At 34.8% G+C, this 24,077-nt stretch overlaps 1 protein-coding gene across 6 annotated transcripts in view; it reads left to right on the top strand.

The window, feature by feature from the left end:
- WWP1 (WW domain containing E3 ubiquitin protein ligase 1) overlaps positions 1 to 24,077 on the top strand; it is a 123,710-nt gene that overhangs the window by 23,026 nt on the left and 76,607 nt on the right. For 3 of the 6 annotated variants that reach the window (XM_076005180.1, XM_076005179.1, XM_076005181.1), the window contains exons 2-5: positions 8,348 to 8,443; positions 14,769 to 14,859; positions 20,654 to 20,792; positions 21,456 to 21,580. In XM_076005180.1, the coding sequence (XP_075861295.1) occupies positions 14,790 to 14,859; positions 20,654 to 20,792; positions 21,456 to 21,580 (334 nt within the window). In that variant the 5' untranslated portion in view covers positions 8,348 to 8,443; positions 14,769 to 14,789. Of the gene's footprint in view, positions 1 to 8,347; positions 8,444 to 14,768; positions 14,860 to 20,653; positions 20,793 to 21,455; positions 21,581 to 24,077 lie in introns of those variants that run through there. The other 3 variants (XM_076005178.1, XM_076005177.1, XM_076005182.1) reach the window with 2 other exon arrangements.

The following is a 24,077-nucleotide window of genomic DNA, read 5'->3' as shown; positions in this document are numbered from 1 at the left end:
TTCATGCTGTCCATCAGTTATGATTCTCCTTGAAAGAGGAAGTTGTTTGTACTTTGAAACATCAGGCTCTAAGCATCTTACAACTTCAACAATGCATTCTTTCACAATTTCTGCATCATTGAATGACTTCCCTTTTTTCTTGAGTGTATAAGTTACTTTGTAAGTTGCTTCAGTGGTATTATTTCCAGGTCTTATCGCTGCTTGAAAGAATTGTCCATGTTTTTGCTTTTCATCTTTTAATTTCTACAGTGTAACCTTTTGCACCTCTCTGTCTCTCTGTCTCTGTCTCTCTCTCTCTCTCTCTTTTTGTGAGACAGAATCTCACTTTGTTGCTCAGGCTAGAGTGAGTGCCGTGGCATCAGCCTAGCTCACAGCAACCTCAAACTCCTGGGCTCCAGTGATCCTGCTGCCTCAGCCTCCCGAATAGCTGGGACTACAGGCATGTGCCACCATGCCCGGCTAATTTTTTCTATATATATATTAGTTGGCCAATTAACTTCTTTCTATTTATGGTAGAGACGGGGGTCTTGCTCTTGCTCAGGCTGGTTTTGAACTCCTGGACCTCGAGCAATCCGCCCGCCTCGGCCTCCCAGAGTGCTAGGATTACAGGCTTGAGCCTCCGCGCCAGGCCACCTCTCTCTTTAATTTAATATCTGTCGTCCTTATGAGTGTTATAATATTGATGAGCATTGAATTTCTGTAATGTTGGTATTGCAGTATCACAAAGCAAGCAAATCATCTTATCTTTGACAGAAACAAGATAATTTTGCAATTCTCAATCCTCATTAAAAAAAATCTGTTTTCTTCCTTCAGTGTTCTCTTGGTCTTTTTTGCATATGATGGGCTAAGCAGACAGAATTAAAAAACACTGTTGAGCTGTGCAACTATTCACAAATTCCACTTCAAACAGAAACACTGTGCACCTGTGTCAAAAGCTGATGACAGACTGGTATACTGGAGGCCTCCCCCCCAATAAACCCTGGCTAATCAGCCTGGTGTGGTAGTGGCACCAGTCAGGGGGGGGGGCAGCTAAATCATGAGCGTAGCAGCCGTCAGTTTAGCCCTTATGGCTCATGAATGTTCTAAATGTGCTGGCCAATCTGGGAGGATTATTTCGTTGAAACTTACTTTATTCTTTGGTATTTTAAATCTGTTCATTTAAAAAATACAATAAAAATATAAAAGATGAACAAAAATATATTAATAAAAATAAAAGGATTTGTTCTGTAAAATTTGGATTCAGTCAAAAGGCCGCACTTAATGACCTATAAGGCCACATGTGGCCTTAAGGCTGCAGGTTCCTCCTCCCTGCCCCTTACCCTTCCCTGGGCAGAACTACTTGTTTATTGCCTGCTTATGTTGGTCATCTCACCAATCTGAGCACAGATCGTCTTGAAAGCACTTGTTTCCTTTTGTGTATGCACCTCCTATGTAGGAGTCCTCCATCACTCATCTCAGCTGTTAGCATCTCTCAGAAAAGGTGCTCCTCCTTTGTTCTTCTGTAGTTACTCTTCATACCCCTCCCTGTTAACTTAAAACAGTTACTTATCTGATTCTGTGATTAAATTATAAACTTACTGAGGAAAAAGAGCATATTTTACATGATTTTTGTATTCCTAGTGTTTAACACATCACCGGAAAACGTACCTGCTATATATATGCTGAAAGACTTCATTCAGAAAAATTGTTAGAAGAAATACCTAATCTCTAGCTTGTTTACCAACCAGCTTTTTTTTTTTTTTTTTTTTGCCACATGGTAAATTGATTTTCTTATTGGAAAGATTAGAGGCTTAGGTCAGTATTTCTTAGAGAGAGCATGTAGGCCAAGTGAATGTTTATTGTGGGATGGGACCATTAATGGTGCGGAGGGGTCCAGGAGAAAATGAGTATGAGGTGGTCGCTATTTGGCCATGGAAGGGGAGAGAAGATATTTCAGCAGAGTAATGAGGGCAGCAACCAATGGCAAGGATAGAGGAGTGGGTAGGAGGTGAGAAAGAAGGTTGAGTATTTTTTAAAGAAGTTTCTTGGTCAAAGGATTTCTCTCTCTCTCTCTCTCTCTATTTTTTTTTTTTATTTTTTCTTTTTTTTTTTTTTTAAATACATGAATCCCCAAATCCATTTGGTGACCAAAGAGGAGGGTATGGATGAGTAGGGGAGAGAGTGAAGGGAGTATCCAAGGAGGTGACAGTTGTGTTATAGGTACAAAGCTTTAGAAAGTAGGAGGGTATATTTCATTTTGAAATATTTAATACTAGGAAAGAATTGCATGTAGTGTGTTTGCATAAAAATTTCCATCAGAAATTATTTAAAATAAAGTAAATAGGGTGAGTATCTCAAAAGGACATAAGTGTTAAGTTTTTTTGTTTTTTTTTTTTTTGAGACAGAGTCTCACTTTGTTGCCCAGGCTAGAGTGAGTGCCGTGGCGTCAGCCTGGCTCACAGCAACCTCAATCTCCGGGGCTCAGCGATCCTACTGCCTCAGTCTCCCGAGTAGCTGGGACTACAGGCATGCGCCACCATGCCCGGCTAATTTTTTGTATATATATTTTTAGTTGGTCAATTAATTTATTTCTATTTTTGGTAGAGACGGGGTCTCGCTCAGTCTGGTTTCGAACTCCTGACCTTGAGCAATCCGCCCACCTCAGCCTCCCAAAGTGCTAGGATTACAGGCGTGAGCCACCACACCCGGCCAAAGTTTTAAAAAGGTAGCCTTAGTATTCAGAAAAAGTAATTGAAAATTGTGTAAATATATAAGTATAGCAGGACTGTGTGTATTTTTCTGTAAGTGCTTTAATTTTCATTGTTGAAAATTGTCATTTAATATTTTAACATTGTTTGTCTCATGTTCTTAGTATTTATATAACACTTTATAATTCACAAAGTGCTTATATAATATTAATCTCACCTGGAAGGTGTCAAAAGACAAAATGACAACAAATTTAGTTATAGATCTAATTGGCTTTTATTAATGACTCATGAATGGAGCAGCCTGCATTATACAAAACAAGACGAGATCCTGCTGGGCAGTGGCACAACAGTGGGTTTTGTAAGATGGGGCAGAAGGAAACAGAACAATAGAAAAAAAGAGATTGGTTAGTATCAGCTTACTTCAGGTTACTTTTTTTGTTAAAGCAGAGAGGACTTTATTATTATACAAACTTAGGTAGACTTGAGTCTCCTGTTTTCAAGGAACACTAGTCTGTTTTGGGAATCTACTTCCTTAATGTTTCAATTTGATCATGTGGCATTTAGCTTGAGTTATTCCATTTTGGTTTGGGTCTGTTCTTTTAGTTACTAGTATAAGAGTTCAATGGCCTCCCATAATTTTTGTTTAACAAGGCATCTGCTACTGAAAAGGGTTAAATTACTCGTCCAAGATCCTTGTTGATTTTATTAAGCACTAATTTTGTGCCAGACAGCTTTATAGTGCTTTGTCAATATTATCTCATTTAATTCTCTTAACCCTAAAAGATAGTTACTATTAGGTTATTAAATATGAAATATCTGATTTCTAATCAAATGTGTGTTTATTATATTTCATACGAGAAGCAGTACAATTAATCAAAGTATGTGCTTGAACTATTGACACAGTTTTGCCATCTTAATGGTAGCTTGCTTATGCTAGCAGCAGTGAAGCATGGAGAGCGAGTGGTGATGAAATCGTTAAGGTGTTTTCCACAGCTTGTTGAGAATTGAATATTCTTCCTTGCAAGAAGTGGTCCAAAGCCTAGAAGAAGGGGTAGGCAGTTGGTGCAAGGTCTGGTGAATATGGTAGATGACAGAGAGTTTCCAAGTCTAGCTTCTGTGGTTTCAGCAGTACTGTTTTTATGTGACGTGGTCTTACAAGAGGATTGGTCTGTCTCTATTGACCAATCTTGGCTGCTTAATTGCAAGCATCCTCATCATTTCACCCAATTGGTTGCAGTAGACATTCGCTGGAATCAGTTGACCAGGTTTCATGAAGCTGTAGTGGATGATACCAACACTGGACCACCAAACAGATAGCATTAGTTTTTTTTGTTGAATGTTGGGTTTTGGACTGTGTTTCAGCACTTCATCGATATCCAGCCATTGTGCTGAATGTTTGCAATTGTCAAAAAGAATTCATTTTTCATCACACATAATATAGCTTAGAAATGTTTCACCTTTATGCCTTGACAGTAAAGAAAGGCAAGCTTTGAGATGATTTCTCTTGTGACACTGGTTTAGTTAATGTGGTACCCATCTATTCAGCTTCTTTACCTTGCTGATTTGTTTCAAATGGTCCAGTATTGTTGGATAGTAATGTCAAACCTTGCTGCTAATTCATGCGTAGGGTGAGATGGATTTGTTTCTACTATAGCTTTCAGCACATTCTCCGCCTTGGTCTCAGGTCACCCACATGGCTCATTTTGAAGATTAAAATCACCAGAATGGAACTCTTCTCAAACCATTAACGTACTATGGGTTCATTAGCTACATCTTTCCCAAATACTTTGTTGATATTTTGAGCCATCAGCATTGCATTGGTTCCGTGAGGGAACTCACATTAAAAAAATAACATGAATTTTTGACTTACCTATGGTTTCACAAAAATTGCTCTGAAAAAAGGTGTTTGAAAAATAATTACAAGCCAAAATGTGCGTGTGAAAGAATGAGGATGTCCCTTCACAATAAAATTAAAAACAAAAAAACCCCCACAAAAACCAAGAAGTGAAATGTCAGAGATACCAAACTGAGTACTTAAGGAAATCAGACATTTCATACTTACCTAATATTACCATTCCTATAGATGTAAAAACTGAGGCACTGAGGTAAAGGACGTTACTGGAAGTCAAACATTGTCAGTTAGAGCCAGGTTTTGGACCCAGGGAGTTTGGCTGCAGAATTTGGTGTTAACTACTGTTATCCTGTCCTTTAGTAAATGTGGGAATAGAAATTCAAATCCAAATTCAAACTAGACTCCAGTAAGTGACAGTTTTCTCTTTTCAGTGGTTTGTTAGTCCTCCCCGCCCCCAAAGAATTGGTTCACCACCAGACACTAAAAGTCTGTGAGAGTTTAGTATTGACAGAATCTGACATGCATTTCTTATAACATTCCTAGATGTTTAGGGTTTTACGTTAAGTTTGGAGGAAATGTAATTTTTTAAGTTGCTAATCTCTGACTTGGAAAAGAGCAAAACCAACACTTCTGTCAGCTCAGACTAGAAATATCTTTGATATTTGATCTTCTGGACTAGCCTGTACTTTGGTGTGTCATGGTTACTGCCAGTCTAGCCTCTACTCGTCTGTCCAATGTCTATTATTAATTACTTATTACTTTAGGGGGAAGGAATTTTCATCCTGTATAGACAAGAATACCCTGTATATTTTGCCGCCTCAAAGTTTATATGAAACACATTTTGTCTGAAAGGATGAGTGGTTAGTTGGTCACCTTTCTGTTTACTGTCACATTTTATAAATTCATTGAAGTGACCAGCAGTATCTTTTTATAAGTGATCTCTCTCTATAGAAGTAGTATTCCTATATTGTTTGTTTGTTTGTTTATTTTATTTTTAGAGACGGAGTCTATCCCTTCACCCTGGCTGGAGTGCAGTGGCGTTATTGTAGCTCACTGCAGCCTTGAAGTCCTGGGCTCAAGTGATCTTCCCACCTCAGCCTCCCAAAGTGCTGGGATTACACGCGTCTGGCCGCCTATATTTTTAAAAATTAAGTCCTCTATTTTGTAGTTTACATTTTCATGAAATACTTATTGTGTTAGAGTTGCTGAATCTTACATGTATTAGGAGGAGAGAGACTTCTTGGTTCATCTCTTTTTACCTTTGTCACATTCATTGAGTTTTAAATTTTGTGTTGTTGATGCAATAGCTTTGCCTAAATGCAGGCTTTTTAACCTTTAAGGTTCGACATTCATTGGACTAAACTACTTTGATATGCACCATCCTGTCTTGTTACTGAGTTGTTCCCTTGCGTGTTAATATTGTCTTCAAAACTAGACTCAGCATTGAAGCTGGAACTTTGTGTTCTACCGTTTTTGTATCCTTGCCATACTCCCTCTACAGACTAGGCAGCCAATAAGTATGTTTATTAATTGATCCAGGCAGATATGTGACAGTATTTCTTTGGCTTTTCAAAGCTGTGACACTTTGCAGAGTATGCAGAATGAATCATATTTATTCTGGTTAGATGGTTGTTTTCAAAAAAATTTTGCTTCTGGCCAGGCACGGTGGCTAACACTTATAATCCTAGCATTTTGGGAGCCAAGAGTCTGAGACCATCCTGAGCATCATAGTGAGATCCCATCTCTACAAAAAATACAAAACTTACCTGGGCATGGTGGTATGTGCCCATAGTCCCAGCTACTCAGGAGGCTGAGGCAGGAGGATCTCTTGAGCCTAGGATTGTGAGGTTGCAGTGAGCTATGATGACGCCACTGCACTCTAGGCCCAGCAACAGAGCGAGACCCTGTGTCTTTTTGCTTCTGACTTAAGAATGACATTTTGAAGTAAGGAGGCAATGAGGATATACTTTCTAAATGAGGATTTGATAAATCTATAACCTCAATATTGGAAATGCAGTTTATTATCTACATTCAGGGCTCTCTTCTGTTCTTTGCAGTTGAATAATAATGAACCTTTATGCAGTCCTGTGGCATTTTTAAAGGATTGAATTGAACATAATCAGCTTAGATAAAATTGCCCAAATGAATTTAGGTCGTGACCTAAATTTAGGTTATGACCTAAATTCATTTGGATGAATGAATAATTTGTTTTAAAGTTTATTAAAATGGAGATTTTGGTTTTTCTTTTGCTGTACCTGTTTTCTAAATTCTTGAACATGAATTGATTCTACGGTTCTTCTCTGTGCTTATATCCTGGGACCAAGGAAAACTGGAAAAAGTTATACCATCATGCAGATTGTTGTCTCCGTGGGTTTGTGATAAGCACAATATTAATACTGTCCAGCATATCCCAAGAATGGAAAAACAAGCACCAGATATATTCTCCAGCAAACTGGTATTAACTGAGTAGCACCTAAATGGACACATAGGTACTACAGTAATAGGGTATTGGGCAGGTGGGAGGGGGGAGGGGGGCGGGTATATACATACATAATGAGTGAGATGCACACCATCTAGGGGATGGTCATGATGGAGACTCAGACTTTTGGGGGGAGGGGTGGAAATGGGCATTTATTGAAACCTTAAAATCTGTACCCCCATAATATGCCGAAATAAAAAAAAAAATACTGTCCAGCAGAAGTTGATCAGCACCCTCTGCCATTCCATTCAGCATTTATTCCAAAATATCTCCTTTGTGATTAAGCCCATTGTCTTCTATGGATTTAATACCAGCTGTATAAACTGTGACTCCAAAATATATCTCCTCCATAGACCTTTTTCTTGAACTGCATAGTTTTTAAACTAGCTGTCTATTATACCTAGTTGTTAAAATCTTTCTTTTGAACATGTCCAAAATGCAACTCTTATTTCCAACCTCCTCCAACAATAAGAATAACTAAGTCTTTATTAAATGATCACTTTGTGCTGTGTACTCAAAGGGCTAAGCATTTTATGTGTATTATGCCATTTAATGCTCATTGTAACATGAGGTAGATGGTTTTGCTTTTCACGTTCTACTGATAACAGAAAATGAGCTATGGAAAAGTTAACTTTGTCATACAGCTCTTAAGTGGCAGAATTAGAAATGAAATTCAAATAGTCTTAATCTTCTTTTCCGTATCCTGATTATGGTGCCATCATCCACCCAGATGGTGAAGTGGGGAATTTTAGTTGTTCAGATTCTTTTTTCTTATCACCCACAGGTGTCCTATAATCATCTGGTCAAAGGTCTTATATGTATCCTGAGGTTTTTTCCCCTTCATACTACTGATGCTTTAATTCAGATAAGCTCACTGTCTTAAATCAGACCCCCATGGCTGCCAGAGTTATTTTTCCAAATTGCAATTTTCATTATTGAAACCCTTTAGTAACTATCAATTCTCTTCAGGATAAACTTTAAAGTACTATGTGTGGTATATTTAGAATACCATATAAACTATTCCATCAGATCCTATACAGTTTAAACTTCTGTTTGCCTGTTGGCCTTATCACCTCACGCTGTCCCCATGTTCCATTTTCCAGCCATAGCAACAATTCTCTGTAAGTGCCATATTTTCTCTCTGTAAGTCTTTCTTGAAGAATTAGACTTCAAGATGCATTTCACTCAAAGGTTATCTTCTCTGTGAACCTTTTCCCGATCCCTGTAGGTTGGGTTATCTACTTTTTCTTGTGTGCCCCAGATGTACTGCTTTACATTTTGCATCTATTTTAGTAATTATCACACTGAAAGCTATTTATTTGTTTTCAGGGTTGTCTCCTCACCAGACTATGAGCTCCTTGAAAGAGGGAATCGTGTCTTACTCATCTTTGTATCCCCAGTGTCTAGCTCAGTTCCTGATACATTGTAAGTGATTAACAATATTTTTAAACTAAGACTGTACTTAATAGTCAAATGTACATGTTGATAGTTAATTACATCTATACAGACCAACTAATATGTCATAAAAATATGGCTGTAGACTTCTAACAATTCTGAGGCTCAATGTCACGTCTCTAAGATGGACATAGTACCTCCCTACTCACACAGTATTATTGTGTAATGCTCAGATTAAAGAATAGATGTGTAACAGTACATTGTATTTTAAGTGCCACACAGCTTTATGTTATTAAATGAAGTGTGGGGACTAAGTGTATATTGAAATTGATAATTTTATTTGCTGTGTATCTTCCCTTTTAAGGCAAGATGGTATCATTTTTGAACCATCTCTATCATGTTTTGCAGTTTACATATGCAGTTACTGGTTACCAGAACATGTGTTTTTGAGTCTGAGGATTGGTTGATGTAGAAGGGTTTACACAGAACAGAGAGAAATAAATTAGGGGTGGGAATCAGGGTACAGAGAGAGTTTCATGTAGTAGACTGAATAGACTTTTAACTGGTTGGCAGCATTTCCTAGTCTTCATAGTGTTTTAAACTAAAGATTCTTCTCAAAAAAACTAATCTTATACCTGTTGCCTTTATTCTCAGCAATTGTCTTGCTGTTTAATTCACTGATAAAGTGCCTTGATTTTTTTGTTTTTTAATCCACCTCCAAGTGAATCAATAGCTTCACTTATCCTTAGGTCCCTCATTTACTGCCCAGAGGAAGAAGCGTCTTTTTCTTGGAAGACTAAATGCCATCTGTGTGAAAGCTACGCCTTTCCCTTCTTTTCCATCATAGGCTTCAGAAATCCTACTTGGTGAATCACTGACACTTTCCCATATTTATTTCTGTGCCTTCTATGCATTCTTTTTATGTTCTAAAATTGAGAATTGCTTATTGAAGGGCCTGTAAATGTTCAGCTTTACATTGATGATTCCAACTTGTTTTCCAGCAGGATTTTACCATTTTAAACACCTCCCCGCAGTGTATAAGAGCCACCACTGTTGCTTGTTTTTTGCCGTCATCTGCTATAAAAATGTTGGTTTTTACCATTCTAATGAGTTTTAAAATAATATCTCATGTGGTTTGAAGTTGTATTTTTCTAGTGGGCAGTGAGTTTCTACATCTTTTCATATATATTTGTTGGCTTTAAGAGTTTCTTGTATATAAAATTCCAATTAAGGTTTTTGTCCATTTGCCTACTGTTGTCTTTTTCTTATTATTTATAGACGTTCTTACATAGTAGTTTAAATACTAACCTTTAATTAGTTTTTTATTTTGAAATATATCCCAGTTTGTGGCTTTTCTTAATTTTTTTTTTATGATGTTATATGATAAATAGAAGTTTTCAGTTTCGATGTAGTCAAAAATATTTGCTGATCTTTCTTATTTGAGTAGTATGCTTTGTCTTTCATTTAAGAAATCCTTCCATCCTGGGAGGACACAAAATAATAGTTTTCTGCTGTAATTCTTCTAAAAGTTTTAAGGTTTCCCTTTCATATTTACATCATTAGTCCTCTTGTATTGGTTTTGTATATGATGTGAAGTAGGGGGTCCAGTTTCATTATTTTTCCATATAGATAATTCCAGAACCATTTGATTGTCCCTCCTTTCTCATGGATCTGCATTGCCGCATCTGTTCCATGGGCAGTTGCTTGTATTTACTGGTCTATATTATGGCTTGCTATTTTGTTTCATTTTCTTCCCTTCATTAGTCTTGCCAGGCATTTATTTTATTGTTTTGTAAGAACTAGCTTCTGACTTTGTTGATCCTTTCTGTTATCTTTTTTCTACTTCATTAGGGTCTGTTCTTTATTATCTTCTTTCTTTTTCTTTCTTTGGGTTTATTTTATTATTCTCTTTCATAACTTGATAGATTAACCTATTAACTCATCAATTTTCCACATTTCTTTTCCTATAAGGCTATAGATTTGCCTCTAAGTGGAAATTTTTCTGTATCCCACAAATTTTTATATGTGGTATTTTATCATTTTGTTTTTAGTATTTTAAAAAATTTTACAGTGTAGTTTCTTCTAACCCATGAAATATTTAGAAGTGTTTTTTTAAATTCTGTTGGCATTTTTAAAATTTACCCTTTGTTATTGATTTTTAACTTAATTGTATTATGGTCAGACACTCAGAACATTACTTGAAATTCTATGGGATTTTCATTATCTCTCAGTGTGTATATTGGTTTTTTGTATGTCCCATGAGTGCTTGAGAAAAACATTTATGTTCTAATAGTGGGATATGAGGTTCAGGTTATGTTAATCAGTCATGCTTATTCATTATTATTATTTTTTTGGTCCACTTGACCTATGATTAATTGGGATGTGTTGAAATTGCCCACAACAGTGGCCAATTTGTCAGTTTCTTCCTATATATAGTCTTACAGTCTTTTTAAGCTCCCCACCCCAAGTAGCTGGTGAGTTGTATTTGGCTTGTCTGGATAGAGATTTGATTACTCTGAATGTCCCAGAGTAGAGACAAACTAGAAGAAAGCACAAGATGTAAATGTTTATTTGGTGTCTTCTTCCCTGTCACCATCAACTGACAGAGCAGCATATTTACAGTACTAAGCTAGAAGGCTGGATTTTCTTTAGGTTTCTTTAGCTCAGGTGCAAATCTGGAGTCCTGATCCTTTTTTCCATCCTTCCTGCCAGCCTCCTTCCATTGGCTTGTTGTTCTCTCCAACTCCTAGACCATACTGAAGTTTCTGTTTTCCCTTTTTGGGACCCTCACCTGTTTATTTTCATCTTGCTGATTCTTCCTGAGATGATTGATCTGGAGCTGCTTTCCTCCCATCTCTTGTAGGGGATTGCTGCTCTATGTCTGAGCTCTGAGATCAAGCAGGGTTAACACTTTGCTTCACCCAACCATTCTCTTTTGTGGAGGGGCCAGCGTTACCTTTAGCAGATGATCAGTTTGGGAGGCTTATATGTTAGTGACAGTCTTCTGCCTTACTGAGTGTTTCATTTTCCAGAGACTTCTTTCTCTCCTTCATGCATCCTAGTCTAACTCTGACACAAGTGGCTGATGTCCATAATTGAGGTGACTCACTTCCTGTCCTTGACCATTCTTGTTACTGAGGTCCTTCACTTTGCCAGTTTAGGTGTCTTCCTGAGGCTGTTCTAGTTTTGGTTCGTCTAGCTGACATTGCAATTCCTCTTGTTCCTTCTTTAGCTCTCTTTTACTGCATGTTCTCTTGCAGCCAGATCAACAGGCTCTATGCTTCCAAAGATAGAAGCTGTGCAACTGGACTGGGAGGAGCCAAACAGAAGAGTCATCTTTCTTAAGAGTACTCTGAGGCTTTGGATTCGATTCGGACCTTGGAGGGGGGGTGTGTGTCTATCATCACACCTATAATCATTCCAACAATAATCTTTGGAGCCCCACAACCCTATTGTCCCACCATAGTGGTCTGTATTATTCCTGTAGAACCCACTACTAAATGCTTTTCTTGGGGTCATAGCCTCTATCTTAGTCTCTGCTCCTCAGTCATTTTAGCAGTCCTGGTCTCTATAATGATCATGCTATCTGTCTTCAAAGTTACCGTCACCTCTTCGAGGTGGATGGATAGTCAACAAAGCTGTTTATGGCAGGATGGACTTTCCAGTCTGTTTTGTCACAATCTAGATTTCTATCTCAGCCAAAGGAACAATCATCTCTTTCTTTTATCCCATGCCTAATAGCAACAACCACTCCTTTTGTTACCAAGAGACTACTCATTGAGGCTCAGGGCACTGAATAGGAAATCCAGGTCCTCAAATTTAGCATAATCAAACCTTTCAACCTCTCTGGGTTGCTGGGTTTATGTGGTAAATGCACTGATATTTAATCCTCTAAAGAGTTCCTTAATGGAGCTTTTTATCACATCACAAGTCAGGTTCCCTAGAAAAGCAGTGTGTAGTGGCAATTTGGGAAGTAGCTCTGGTTGTTACTGGATTCTCAAACAGCCTGTGGAATAGCAGGCAGGATGCAGTGGTCATTTGGAGGTGCCCCATACAAGTTGTCAATATTGTCATCATTGCTGTGCCAAGTGGTTGAAACATCTCCTTCCAGGCCCTCTGATTCATCATTTCAGCTAACTGGTTTGGGGACATACATCCTTCTCCACCAGTACTATCATACTCAGTTAAGGAGTCTGTTAGGGAGATAGATGTCCCCTTCTTACTCTTCTTTTTTACTGAGGCTGCCATGTTGGGAGAAAGAGAGAGAGAATGCAAAGTTAGGCATTTTTTTTAAGCATGCAAATTTAGAGTTTGATATCCACTTTTCCTGAATTGAACATTTTCCTTGTCTCCTTAATAATGCTGTTTTGTCTGCAATTATAACTAATTTGGCTTTCTTTTTGTTTGTGTTCTTTTCCTTATTTGTCTGCTGTGTTCTTTTCCTTATTTTTGCTTTCATTCTGTCAGTATCTTTGTTTTCTAGGATCTCCTATCTTTTGAATTTGTATACTCTGCGTTTATTGTTAATCACAATTGGATTTTCCTCCTTTGTGCTTTCTGATAGTCTTGGTTATTTATGTTTTTCTCTCTCTTTCCTTTCTAGCCTTTTTTAGATTGATTGAGTTTACTTATTCTGTCCTCTTCTACTCTACTAGTTTGGAAATCATACCCTCTTATTTCTTTTCCTTTATGATTAACCTTGACATTCTACCAGGAATACCATACCATCTAAAGTTAAACCAGATCATAATCTCTCTGCTGAACAATGCAAGGATTTAAAACATTAATTCCTATCTTCTTCCTCTCTGCCCCACCCTTATACTTCTATGCTTTCCTTAGTTTATAGGGTTTTTATTTAAGCACCATAATAATATGTTGTTACTGTTATTTTATTCATCCAATATGTATTTAGATCTGCTTGTATGCTTAGCAGTTTCTTCACTTATCTTCCCTTCTTGCATCTCATTTCATCCTTCTGTGGTAATTTTACTCCTATGAGACAAATCCTTTAGATTTTCTTGAAGTAAAGATCTGCTGTTGATAAACTCTTTTTTTTTGTTTATCTGGCAAAGTCTTAATGCTTTCCGTGTTCCCCAAAGAGTTTTGGTGGTTACATAATTTTTAATCATCTCAGTCCTTTATTTTTTCTACCTTTTATATTTTCATTGTTGCTGTGGAGAATCCTGGTATTATTTTACTCTCTTCTTTTGTGTGTAATCTCTCTTTTCTCTAGCTGCTTTTAACATGGCCTCTGTTTTTGGTGTTCTGTAGTTTGAACTGTTGTGTGTTCAAGTGTGAATTTCTTTGGCTTGAATGAAGTCTTAGAACTTGTGAATATATGTTAATTAGAATCAGTTAATCATGTAGTAAGCAACTGTTTATCTTATCTTTTTGTACATATACATTCAAACACAATATATGCAATTATAAGTAGGTGAAGAGAGTATAATGATTTTAGAGTATTAAGTGGGAAGGACCTAAATGAAACAAAAAAGACTATAAATAGAAGCATAAACAAGATAAACATTAACATTCATTACTATTTTTCAGTCTTACTCAGAATGTTCTACTTTTTCTTTAGGAGGTTAAGGGTAGATAGAATTTGAGCCTTGATATGTTTGTCATGCAGAAGAAAACTGAAGTGGCTCTGCTTTGTATTTTATTTAGAAAATAAAAATTGGAGCAGGAGGGGATGTTTAGTAGAACTTGAGAAAAATTATCTGTAAAAAGGAACATGCAAGATTTACTGGGGACATAACTAATACAATATATATACCTAGAGTAGTTACTATATTTAAAGTACTTTGATAAGGGGCATTGTGGGACAGTTGATGAAAATAGAATATGGATTGTAGATTAGATAATGTTCTAGTAAAATTCCTGAATTCATCATTGTACTGTGGTAATATAAGAGAATATTTTTATTCTTAGGAAAATGTACACTCAAGTAAAGGGGCAACACACTCAGATGGTGTTCAGATAATATATATATATATATATAATATAATAACTGTATTAATTGATATATTTTTTTATTTAAAAAAACAACATGTGACCATGGATTTTTAGTATATTATTATTTATTTGCTCATTAATGCTCATTGTATGTTATCATTATTTGCATTTAGTATATTATCATTTGGTTGCTCAGATTGACTCATATGTTTTATTGGCCATATTCTTCAATATTGCTAATAATATTAAGTCTTAATTTTAAATGGAGGACAACTTGAAACTTCTCAACATGTAGTGGATTGAAAATGAGTGTGTTTTCTTAGTCAATTCAAACAATTTTAATCATCTTGAAAATTATAATCTCTTGTGCTAAAAGATGAATAAATTAAATTTTTTATAGGTTTTAGCTGAATTTTGGGACATGGCCACTGCTTCACCAAGGTCTGATACTAGTAATAACCACAGTGGAAGGTTACAGTTACAGGTAACTGGTAAGTTATTTTTATAATTAATATGGTGATTTTGTGATAAAACTTTCTTCTGAATACCTAATTCAGCAGACTCATTCCATAAGTATCATTTCTTTTAGATGAATTCTATGGTGTATTTGTTGCAGTAGGCCTCAAAGGTTGATGCTCTCTGAAAGTGTTATTTAGTAACTGTTTATTGAACCTATGTTGGACAAAGAGAGATACATCCTCTTTAGTGGTGGGAGAATTTGAGTTTTTGAATAAGTGTCATTGACTTGGTTTTTAAATGACTGATAGGCTGGAGCAGGATGCTGAAGGCCTTCTTTCTTTCTTCCATTTAGCCATTTTTTCAATTATTGGGCCAATACTTGTTAAGTGGGATTACATAGTACTGTAATTCCTGTGGCTGTCATTACTGTGAGGTTAATTGTGTTTAGGAGTTTCTAGTGAACAGAGCTAGGAAATGTGTATTGTCTTAGGAAGAAAAAAAAACAAATCCTTAGTTCATGCTGTTATCCCCAACTGAAAATAGTAACTGACTGTAAATACCATTTTCACTAAAAGGAAAACAGTGTTTTATTTAATTTGATTTTATATTTATATCTCTTTTCTCTTAACCCCAAAATCTTGATTCGAAATGACAGTAACGTAATAATATCTGTTTTATCCTAATACACTTACAAAGAATAGTTTCAAAATAACAACAAATTAAAACAGAAACAATAGGTTCCCTCATTGCAATTTAAGATTTCTTTGTTTTTCCGCCTTTAGGATATATAACCAGAATACCACATTTCAAAGTAACTTAGAGTAATTCTCCATTTGGTTATGCCACCAATTTGGTAATCAGTTAGGTTCTTTGTTTTTAGTTTTATAAAAAATTTAATTTTGTTATATAGCCATATAAAACATTTATATTATTCTGGAGTAAAAACTGAGGTACATTTAGAGAGGTCTGCCTACTAGGTCCCATTCTTCCCACTTCCCTCCCTTGCCCTATAGGTTAACAGTTTGATTTGATTTGGTTTATCTTATCTGTTGCTTTTTAAAAGTATAAGCAGAGATATGTAGTGTATTTATCATATCTCTCCTCCTGACTCCCCAGTTTTTACATACTTTTTTGCACTTGGCTTTTTTTCACTTAACAGTATTATCATGGAGTTCATTTCATAACAAGATTTTCCTTTATATTGTTGCATAGTACTCTGTTGAATAGATGTACAAAAGTTAACTAGTCTCCCATTGTTGGACATTGGAGTTCCACTGTTCACTATTACAAATAGTGCTGCAACAAATAGCTTCATGCAAATGTCATTTCTTATTTTTGCTTATGTATCATTAGATTAGGAGATTGCTGGGTCAAAGAGTAAACATGCAAACTTTGCCAGTTATTGCCAAGTTCCTCTCCATAGGGGCTGTACCATTTTTATTTCTACCATCTATATATGAGAGTGCCTATTTTCCCATACCTTAACGGAAATATATTATCAGGCTTTGGATTGTTGACAATTAGATACTGAAGTGGTATCTTAGTGTGATTGTTAATAGCATTTCTCTCATGAGTGAGGTTGAATGATAAGGGACATTTGCGTTTTGTTTTCTGTGAGTCATGGGCATGTATATTGCAAAGCAGTTCTCCAGATGATTCTGATGTGTACTCCACTCAAGAACCACTTATCTAATTCCTTCTACTTCTATTTCTGCTTTTGCTCTATATAAGAGGCTTGGAGTCACATTTTTAGTTCAGTGTAACTTGTGTAGGACCTGTGGCCAACATACCTGAATAGTAACTTTGCTCTTTGTGTTGACCTATGCATAAGAGTTCTCAGTTGGAATAAGAAAAACCTGATCTGGCTGATTTGAGCTGAAAAAGAACTTATCGAAAGGCTATCAGGTGATTCACCAGAAGTCTAAAGAACCAATTGGAAAATGGACTTGCACCAAGGGAGTCTAAGTAGCCAAGAAAATGTCATGACAATATTTATCATTTTGAACATCAGTTACTGCTCTCCTTTGAGATACAGCGATGTTCTTTGGAAATACTGAACTTTGACCAGTGCCAAATGGCACCAGAATATAGTGTCTTTCTTTTCCATTCTTTTGTTCTTGCTTTTGTCTTCTGTCATTTTGTCAATCTAATTTTTAAAAATAAAAAGCACCTTAAAATTCACAATCTTACTGATCTCATGGTAGTTTGTACAATAAATATCACTACTGATTTATCAGTAAGGAAACAGGATCAGAAGGATTAAGTTCCTTCTGTTAATAATGGGAAACCAACTGAGGTCTTAGGACTCCCAAGTTGTTATTTCTTTTATTAGATTGCAATAACTTCTGTATTTTTAAAATACTCAGAGAGTACCATCATTAAGGCCCCTCTACTATTGAAGTCTGATAGATATTTTTCTCTAAACTGAGATACTCTGTCCTAAACCAAATTATTAATTTATTTTTATTATTAGCATATTCTTATTTTTGTTCTTAACTTACTTCTGATTGGCAGCAACAAATAAGAATAAGAACATTGATTATAGAAAGCAGAAAAACTATGATGGAAAAAAATCAAACAGAAAACTACCTACTGTAATATGGTAATATACAGTAGTATACTGTGTACATAAGCATAATAGTAGTGTGTTGGCTTTAGTATTTTAAATTTAAAACTTTTACCAGGAAAGAGTCAGAAGCATAGTGGGCAGGATGTATTAAAAAAATGTAAGATGGAAAAATGAATGGGCTGTTATATTCACATTTATAATTTTTTAGCTATTGTTTCTTGTGGTACCTTGGTAATTTTACTTTTTAAAGTAAAAATTTTAAATCATATGTGACTTAACTTCTGTATGAGTGGTATAAAGTATAGACTTAACTTTATTTTCAAATATTTCAACATTGATGGAACAATTTGTCTTTTCCCATTGATTTGAAATGCCACCATTATATACTAACATCTTGCTCTATTCTCTTTACCTCTCTTACATCACTGTTAGAATATTTTAATTATTTTCACTTTATAGTACTTAAAAAAAAGACTGAGAGAAATTTTGCATTGAAAAATATGCTTTCACTATTCTGTAATTTTCTTTGCCTTTTATTTGACTTTTAGTCTTCTCTTTTCCTCTGCCCCCACTAAAAGTACTTAAAACCAATCAGTTGGTATTTTTATTTAAAAATAATGTATTAAATTGGAGATAATTGAAATATTTCAGCATTAACATTTCTAGATCTAGGAATATATTATGTCTTTCTCATTAAAGTTTTTTATGTCCATCAGTAAAGTTTTATAGTTAGTTATCTTCATATACATCATATACATTTCTTAAGTTTATTACTAGATTTGGGGGTGGGGATGTTATTGTGAGTGAGATTTTTAAATTAAACCCCCGACTCTCTTCCTGATAGTTTCTTATTTTTTATTATTAATTGTTATGGTTTTAAAAAATATTTTTATAACCTTACAGTAGAGGACATTCTATGTCTAACACCAATGGAAACTTACTAAATGGGAAAGTAAAATCTATGTATTCTATAAATTAGAACAACTATTTGAATTATTAGATTGTCTTCCTAGTTATTTAAAATTGTAATGTTATGGTTATTATATGCACATTTTTACCAGAATATTACAAATTCTTCTTGAAATCAAAGTTTATCTTTTAAAAGTCTCTTTTCTTACCTTGCCAACTTCTAGCATTATTGAGCATTTTGCCAATTAAAGGTATACAATGGATGCATTTTGAATGGATCTGCAGTTAACTCTAAAGATTTAATACTGTACAGCCAGTAATAATAGTAGAGTAATATTCACCATTGTTGGGTGCCAGGCATTCGTTGATGGTGATAGAGCTTTGCATGCTTTCCTTCATCCAAAGAATCGAGGATTATTGTTCCGCTAATTTTCAGATGATAAAATTGAGGTACAGAGAGGTTAATTGACTTATTTATGGTCAGGCTTCTAGTAAGTAGCACAGTAAAATAACCCAGATATATCCAATCCTGTGCTTTTAACACCATCATATCCTGCCCTCTTTTTCTTCCAGTCTTCTAGCATATGGATAAGATCTGCATATACCGAGGCAGTGGCACTTTCATTCGGAGTAAAGAATCTTGGTTGGGGAGTATCTTGGGAGAGAGCAAATCTGGGCCTTCTATATTAGTCCAGTGGTGTTGAGCGTAGAGGAGCTTGGAACAGTGAAGGATGGAAGTGAGTTTTGCTAAGACCCTGATAGCACTTCAGACATAACATTGAATATTTCCTGATTGCTTTATGTTGACAGTACTAAAATATGGTATTTGCTTTGAATCTCTTTTGTTATTCCTTAAATATTAATTGAGGACTACTGTATTTCAAGCACTTTACCTCTGCTGAAGCATTTATCACATTGTATTTCAGTGATTTATTTGTGTGACTATTTATTTGGATTACTATGCTCTCATAAAAGAATGGAAGCTTACATAGCTTTATTTGTTTTCATATCCTTAACATTTGATGCATGTAACATGGAGGAGGCTTTCCTTTTCCTTATCTCAGACCCAGGTTGTTGATGGGTAATTGATTATATAGGGGATCTTGATAAGTTGTTATGGCTTGATAGTCAGTGTTATGCCCTGAAAGTATGTAGTCCCCTCTTTGAATTCAAATGTTTAGCCTAAGTTAGTTTTTTCACATCTCAGGTAAATTAGACTTAAAATTCACTTTCTTTATAGAAAGGGTTATGATTAACTTTTATAATGACATTTTGATTTTAAAGTTTTTATTTGAAAAAGCAAATACTTCTTTTTCTTTTTGAAACCAACTTTCTGGGTAAAACATTAAAGTCTTTTTTAAAAAAGTACCACTGTTATATAATTTCTAGAAGATAAGTTATTAATACTACCTGGCAGGGGTGTTAATAGGCCTGTTGAATCTGAAAACACTTTCCTCTTGACCTTGATGCAGTTTAGTATTAAATTCAAATGATGGGTGAGGATGTGGAGAAATCAGAAGCCACTTACTTTGTTGGTAGGAATGTAAAATGGTACAGCCACTTTGGAAAATAATCTGGCAGTTACTCAACAGAGAGTTATCATATGAGCCAGCAATTCCGCTCCTAAGTATATGCCCAAGAGAAATGAAAACATATGTTTATACAAAATTTGTATACATATGTTCATAGCAGCATTATGTACAATAGCCAAAAAGTGAAAACAGTTCAAATATTCATTAGCTGATGAATGGATAAATAAAATGTGGTGCATCCATATATTAAATTTTATTTGTCAAGAAAAAGAATGAAGTACTGATGCATACTACAATATGGGTGAACCTTGAAGACATACATTATGCTTAGTGAAAGAAGCCAATCACAAAAAGACAACATGTTGTATGATTCCATTTATACGAAATGTCCAGAATAGGCCCATCTATAGAGATAAAATGTAGATTAGGATTGCCTAGAGCTGGGCGTGAGGAGGGAAGTGGTTAGGAAGGTTATTGCTTAATGGTATGGGGTTTCTTTTTGGGGTAAAAAAATATGTTAAAATTAATTTTGATAATTGTGGTTGTACAACTGTGAATATGTTAAAACCATTGAATTGTACAGTTTAAATGGGTAAATTATATGGTATGTGAATTACAGCTCAATGAAACTATTACCAAAAAATTCAGTTGGCTTTCAGGCATTATCAGTAGTCCTTTTGTATTATTTCTTTATTCTGGCAAAGAGAAGAGTTCTAGTTGCACGGGAAACACAGTTCCATTTTATTATTAATTTATTAGCATGCAGTACTGTTTTTGGGTATACATATTCACTACAGACTATCATATTTCTGTTAGTTTCTAGTGCCAAACTAAAAAGAAAAAAGAACTGGTTCGGAACAGCAATATATACAGAAGTAGTTGTAGATGGAGAAATTAAAAAAACAGCAAAATCCAGTAGTTCTTCTAATCCAAAATGGGATGAACAGCTGACTGTGTAAGTATCTTGTATAAAGAATGCAAATCTTCGAAAGGGACTGTGCTTCTTGAAATATAAATATTTTATATTAATTTTGTAAAATGACTTCAGAGTAATGAGTGCTTTTTCCAACATGAAACAATTTAAAGTCTGAAGAAATTTTTGGTTTATTTCACTTTTTTTAGAGAGAAATCCTAGTAATTTTTGCTTTTGCTTTATGATTTAAGTTATTTCTATATAGCCATATTTTCTCTGAATGTCTTGTTATAGAAATAGATAGGACAGAAATTAGTCATCCTTAATTTTGGCATTTTGAAATGTAATGGTATAAATTTGTGTATAGTGAAAGTATTACAACTAATACTATCAGTTTTCTTAAGTCTTTAGAAATTTGTTCAAATAGAAACAGTGTTACTGTGAAGTCCCCAAAAGTCCCTTGTCGTGTTGCTGGTGTTTTGGTTTGCTAATTACAAAAATTTTTATAGAGTTATTAAAGTCCTAATGTATTTGAAAGTAGATATTATATTTATTTATAATTCAGATCGTTTACTGTTTTATGCAATATTCTCAAACTGAATTCCTGAGTTTTAAAAAGTTATCAAAATAAATGGTTTAATAGGAGTTGTCACTTAGAGTGATGATGTATACTTCTGTATTTTTATTATGATTCTACCCTTACAGAAATGTGACCCCACAGACTACATTGGAATTTCGAGTTTGGAGTCATCACACTTTAAAAGCAGATGCTTTATTAGGAAAAGCAACGATAGATTTGAAACAAGCTCTTTTAACACACAATAGAAAATGTAAGTTTTTTATTCTAACCTTTGTTTCTTTATAAGTTTATTTTAGCCACTTTAAACATGTCCTGAAGTCTAAAAGTAAAAAAAAAAATAGTTACATTTATATAACTATTTATATATATATTTATATAACTAAATATATGTTATATTTATAAAGGAGACTTCAGTTATTGCCTATGATTGCTTTTAAGTTTGTGGTGTTATATGAAGCAGGAAATATTTACCCTGGCCTTTCTCTATTCTGCAAGTTTACAAAGTCATCTCAGTCATCCATAAGTACCCTTTTATCAGTGATCATCAGTTACTTATTATTTATTATTAAATACTTTTAAACTTGAAAAAAGTGATCATTGAGCTTTTACTCTATTTTGTTACTTGACTAATGACAATTTTATTTGGATAAAATAAATTCTAACTCTTAAATTCCTTTTTTTAAATTACATAACTCATTTATTATAGAAAAATAATAGAAAATCACAGAGTAATATAAAAGTTATCTTTAAATCAACTATCCAGTTAGAACCACTCTTAAAAATTTGATCTCTTTCTCTTGTTCATAGACACAAACAGGTATATTTTTTCTTTTCTACATTTACTGGCTTATCTTCTGGTTTTTTTTTTTTGCATGTAACATTAAATATCATGTTTCCATGGTAGTAAATTTTGCTAGAGTAGTTTAAATTTTTAAAAATTTTTAAGATAGTTTAAATTTGTTAACCTCCTATCATTATATATAAAAATTTGATGGTATATACACATGTTTGTAATTCTGGGGAGAGGGTTCATAGTTTTTATCAGATTCTTAAAATATGTGATCCATTGAGTATTAAAAATCAGAGTTCTAGTTTATGATTTTTAGGAGCCACATAATGTTTTTTTTATACCATAATTTATTTGATCTCCTTATTGTCTGGCATTTAGGTAGTCTCTTAATATTTCATTCAAACTATGCCCTTGTTCAAATCTCTAAATCTTTGTGCTTATCTTCTTATTTCTTTAGAGATTTTCTCATTAATTCCTAAAAGTAGATTTGCTGAGTTAAAGGTTAAAGTGCTAATGTTTAAAATAACAAGTTGATTTTTTTATGTATTCAGTTATAATTTTTTTTAAAAAAATATTCTATTAAAGCACTGTAAGTTTGATTTTCTGCTATCCTATGGCTTTTTTTGGGGGGGGGGGTGTGGTTCATGCAATTCATTTTTGTACAGAAATAAGTAATATGTTTTGTAAGTAAGTTTACAGTACTTTGCCTGGATTATTATTATTACTTAACCATGTTCCTATTGTTGGATATTTAGATTGTTTACAATTCTGTTATATTAGACTGTACTGAACCTCCATGTAAAGGTTATAATTACCTTCTATCCTAAGATTGTGTTTATCTGCCAAAATGATCTTCTAAGAAAGTTGTAATGTCAATACATTTTGAAGTGAAACCCTAAGTTATATAAACTTAAAGTTATCTCTTAAGATTTAATTGAGCAGAATATGCTCAGAAGAAAAATAAAATTGTATAAACATTCATACAGTGAGTAGGTAGCTTCAGAAATTGTAGTAGTTATATCCTGCACATCCTAGGCAGTCAGTAAATTTTTTTTTGGAAATTGAAAAGTATGTTAGTGCTAGAGTTGCCATAACAAATACCACAGCCAGCATGTCTCCAGTAACAGAAATTGGTTTTCTCATGTCTCTGGAATCTAGACATCTGTGATCAGAGTATTGGCAGGTTGGTTTCTTCTGAGGCCTCTCACTTTGGCTTGTAGATGGACATCTTTTCCCTGTATCTTCACATGGTCTTCCCTCCGTGCATGTGTCAGTGTCCATATTTACTCTTTAAAAAAAATTTTTTTAAAGAGAGGGGGATCTTGCTTTGTCACTCAGGCTGGATTGCAGCGGCATAATCATAGTTCATTGGAACCTGGAAACCCTGGGCTCAAGCAGTCCTCCTGCTTTAACCCAAATTACTATTTACAAGAACAGTACAAGGAGGCATGTCTGACCTTCATTCTCATGGCCAGCAATGCAGCTATAGGGTGTTTCTGAGGTCTCCTTGGCCAATGAGGTCCATTCAGTCAGCTGGGAGGGGGGCTTAAGATAAATTTTTTGTTACATGTCTATTTGCTTAAACCCTATTACTGAGAACAATTATACTCAGGAAACTCTAAGTCTGTGGGAAGCAGGAAATTCTTTATAGTTGGGATGGATATTTGGACCACGTGCCTGGAAAAGGCAACGTTTCTCATTTAGTATTTGTTTAGACATTTGTGTGCCTATCCTTGATCTGGCGAGTCTTCCATCCCTTGAAATCCGCCCTTACAATCTCACATGCCCACGTCTTCCGAAATAGTCCCTGGGCCTACAAGGGAGGATGTTTATAGTTTTAGTAGCAAGATGTTGGCAGGGAGTAACAGATTGGGCCTGCTGGGATTCAATAGTTTTAAATTCTGGAGATACCAAGTAAACTTTGCTGTTACTTAATACTTGGCTTGACACTGGAAGA

The sequence above is a fragment of the Microcebus murinus genome, chromosome 7 (genome assembly GCF_040939455.1).
Source record: "Microcebus murinus isolate Inina chromosome 7, M.murinus_Inina_mat1.0, whole genome shotgun sequence".
In the NCBI taxonomy this organism is placed as follows: Eukaryota; Metazoa; Chordata; class Mammalia; order Primates; family Cheirogaleidae; genus Microcebus; species Microcebus murinus.
The sequence above is the reverse complement of the archived record's forward strand: the minus strand, read 5'-3'. Positions and strand labels throughout refer to the sequence as shown.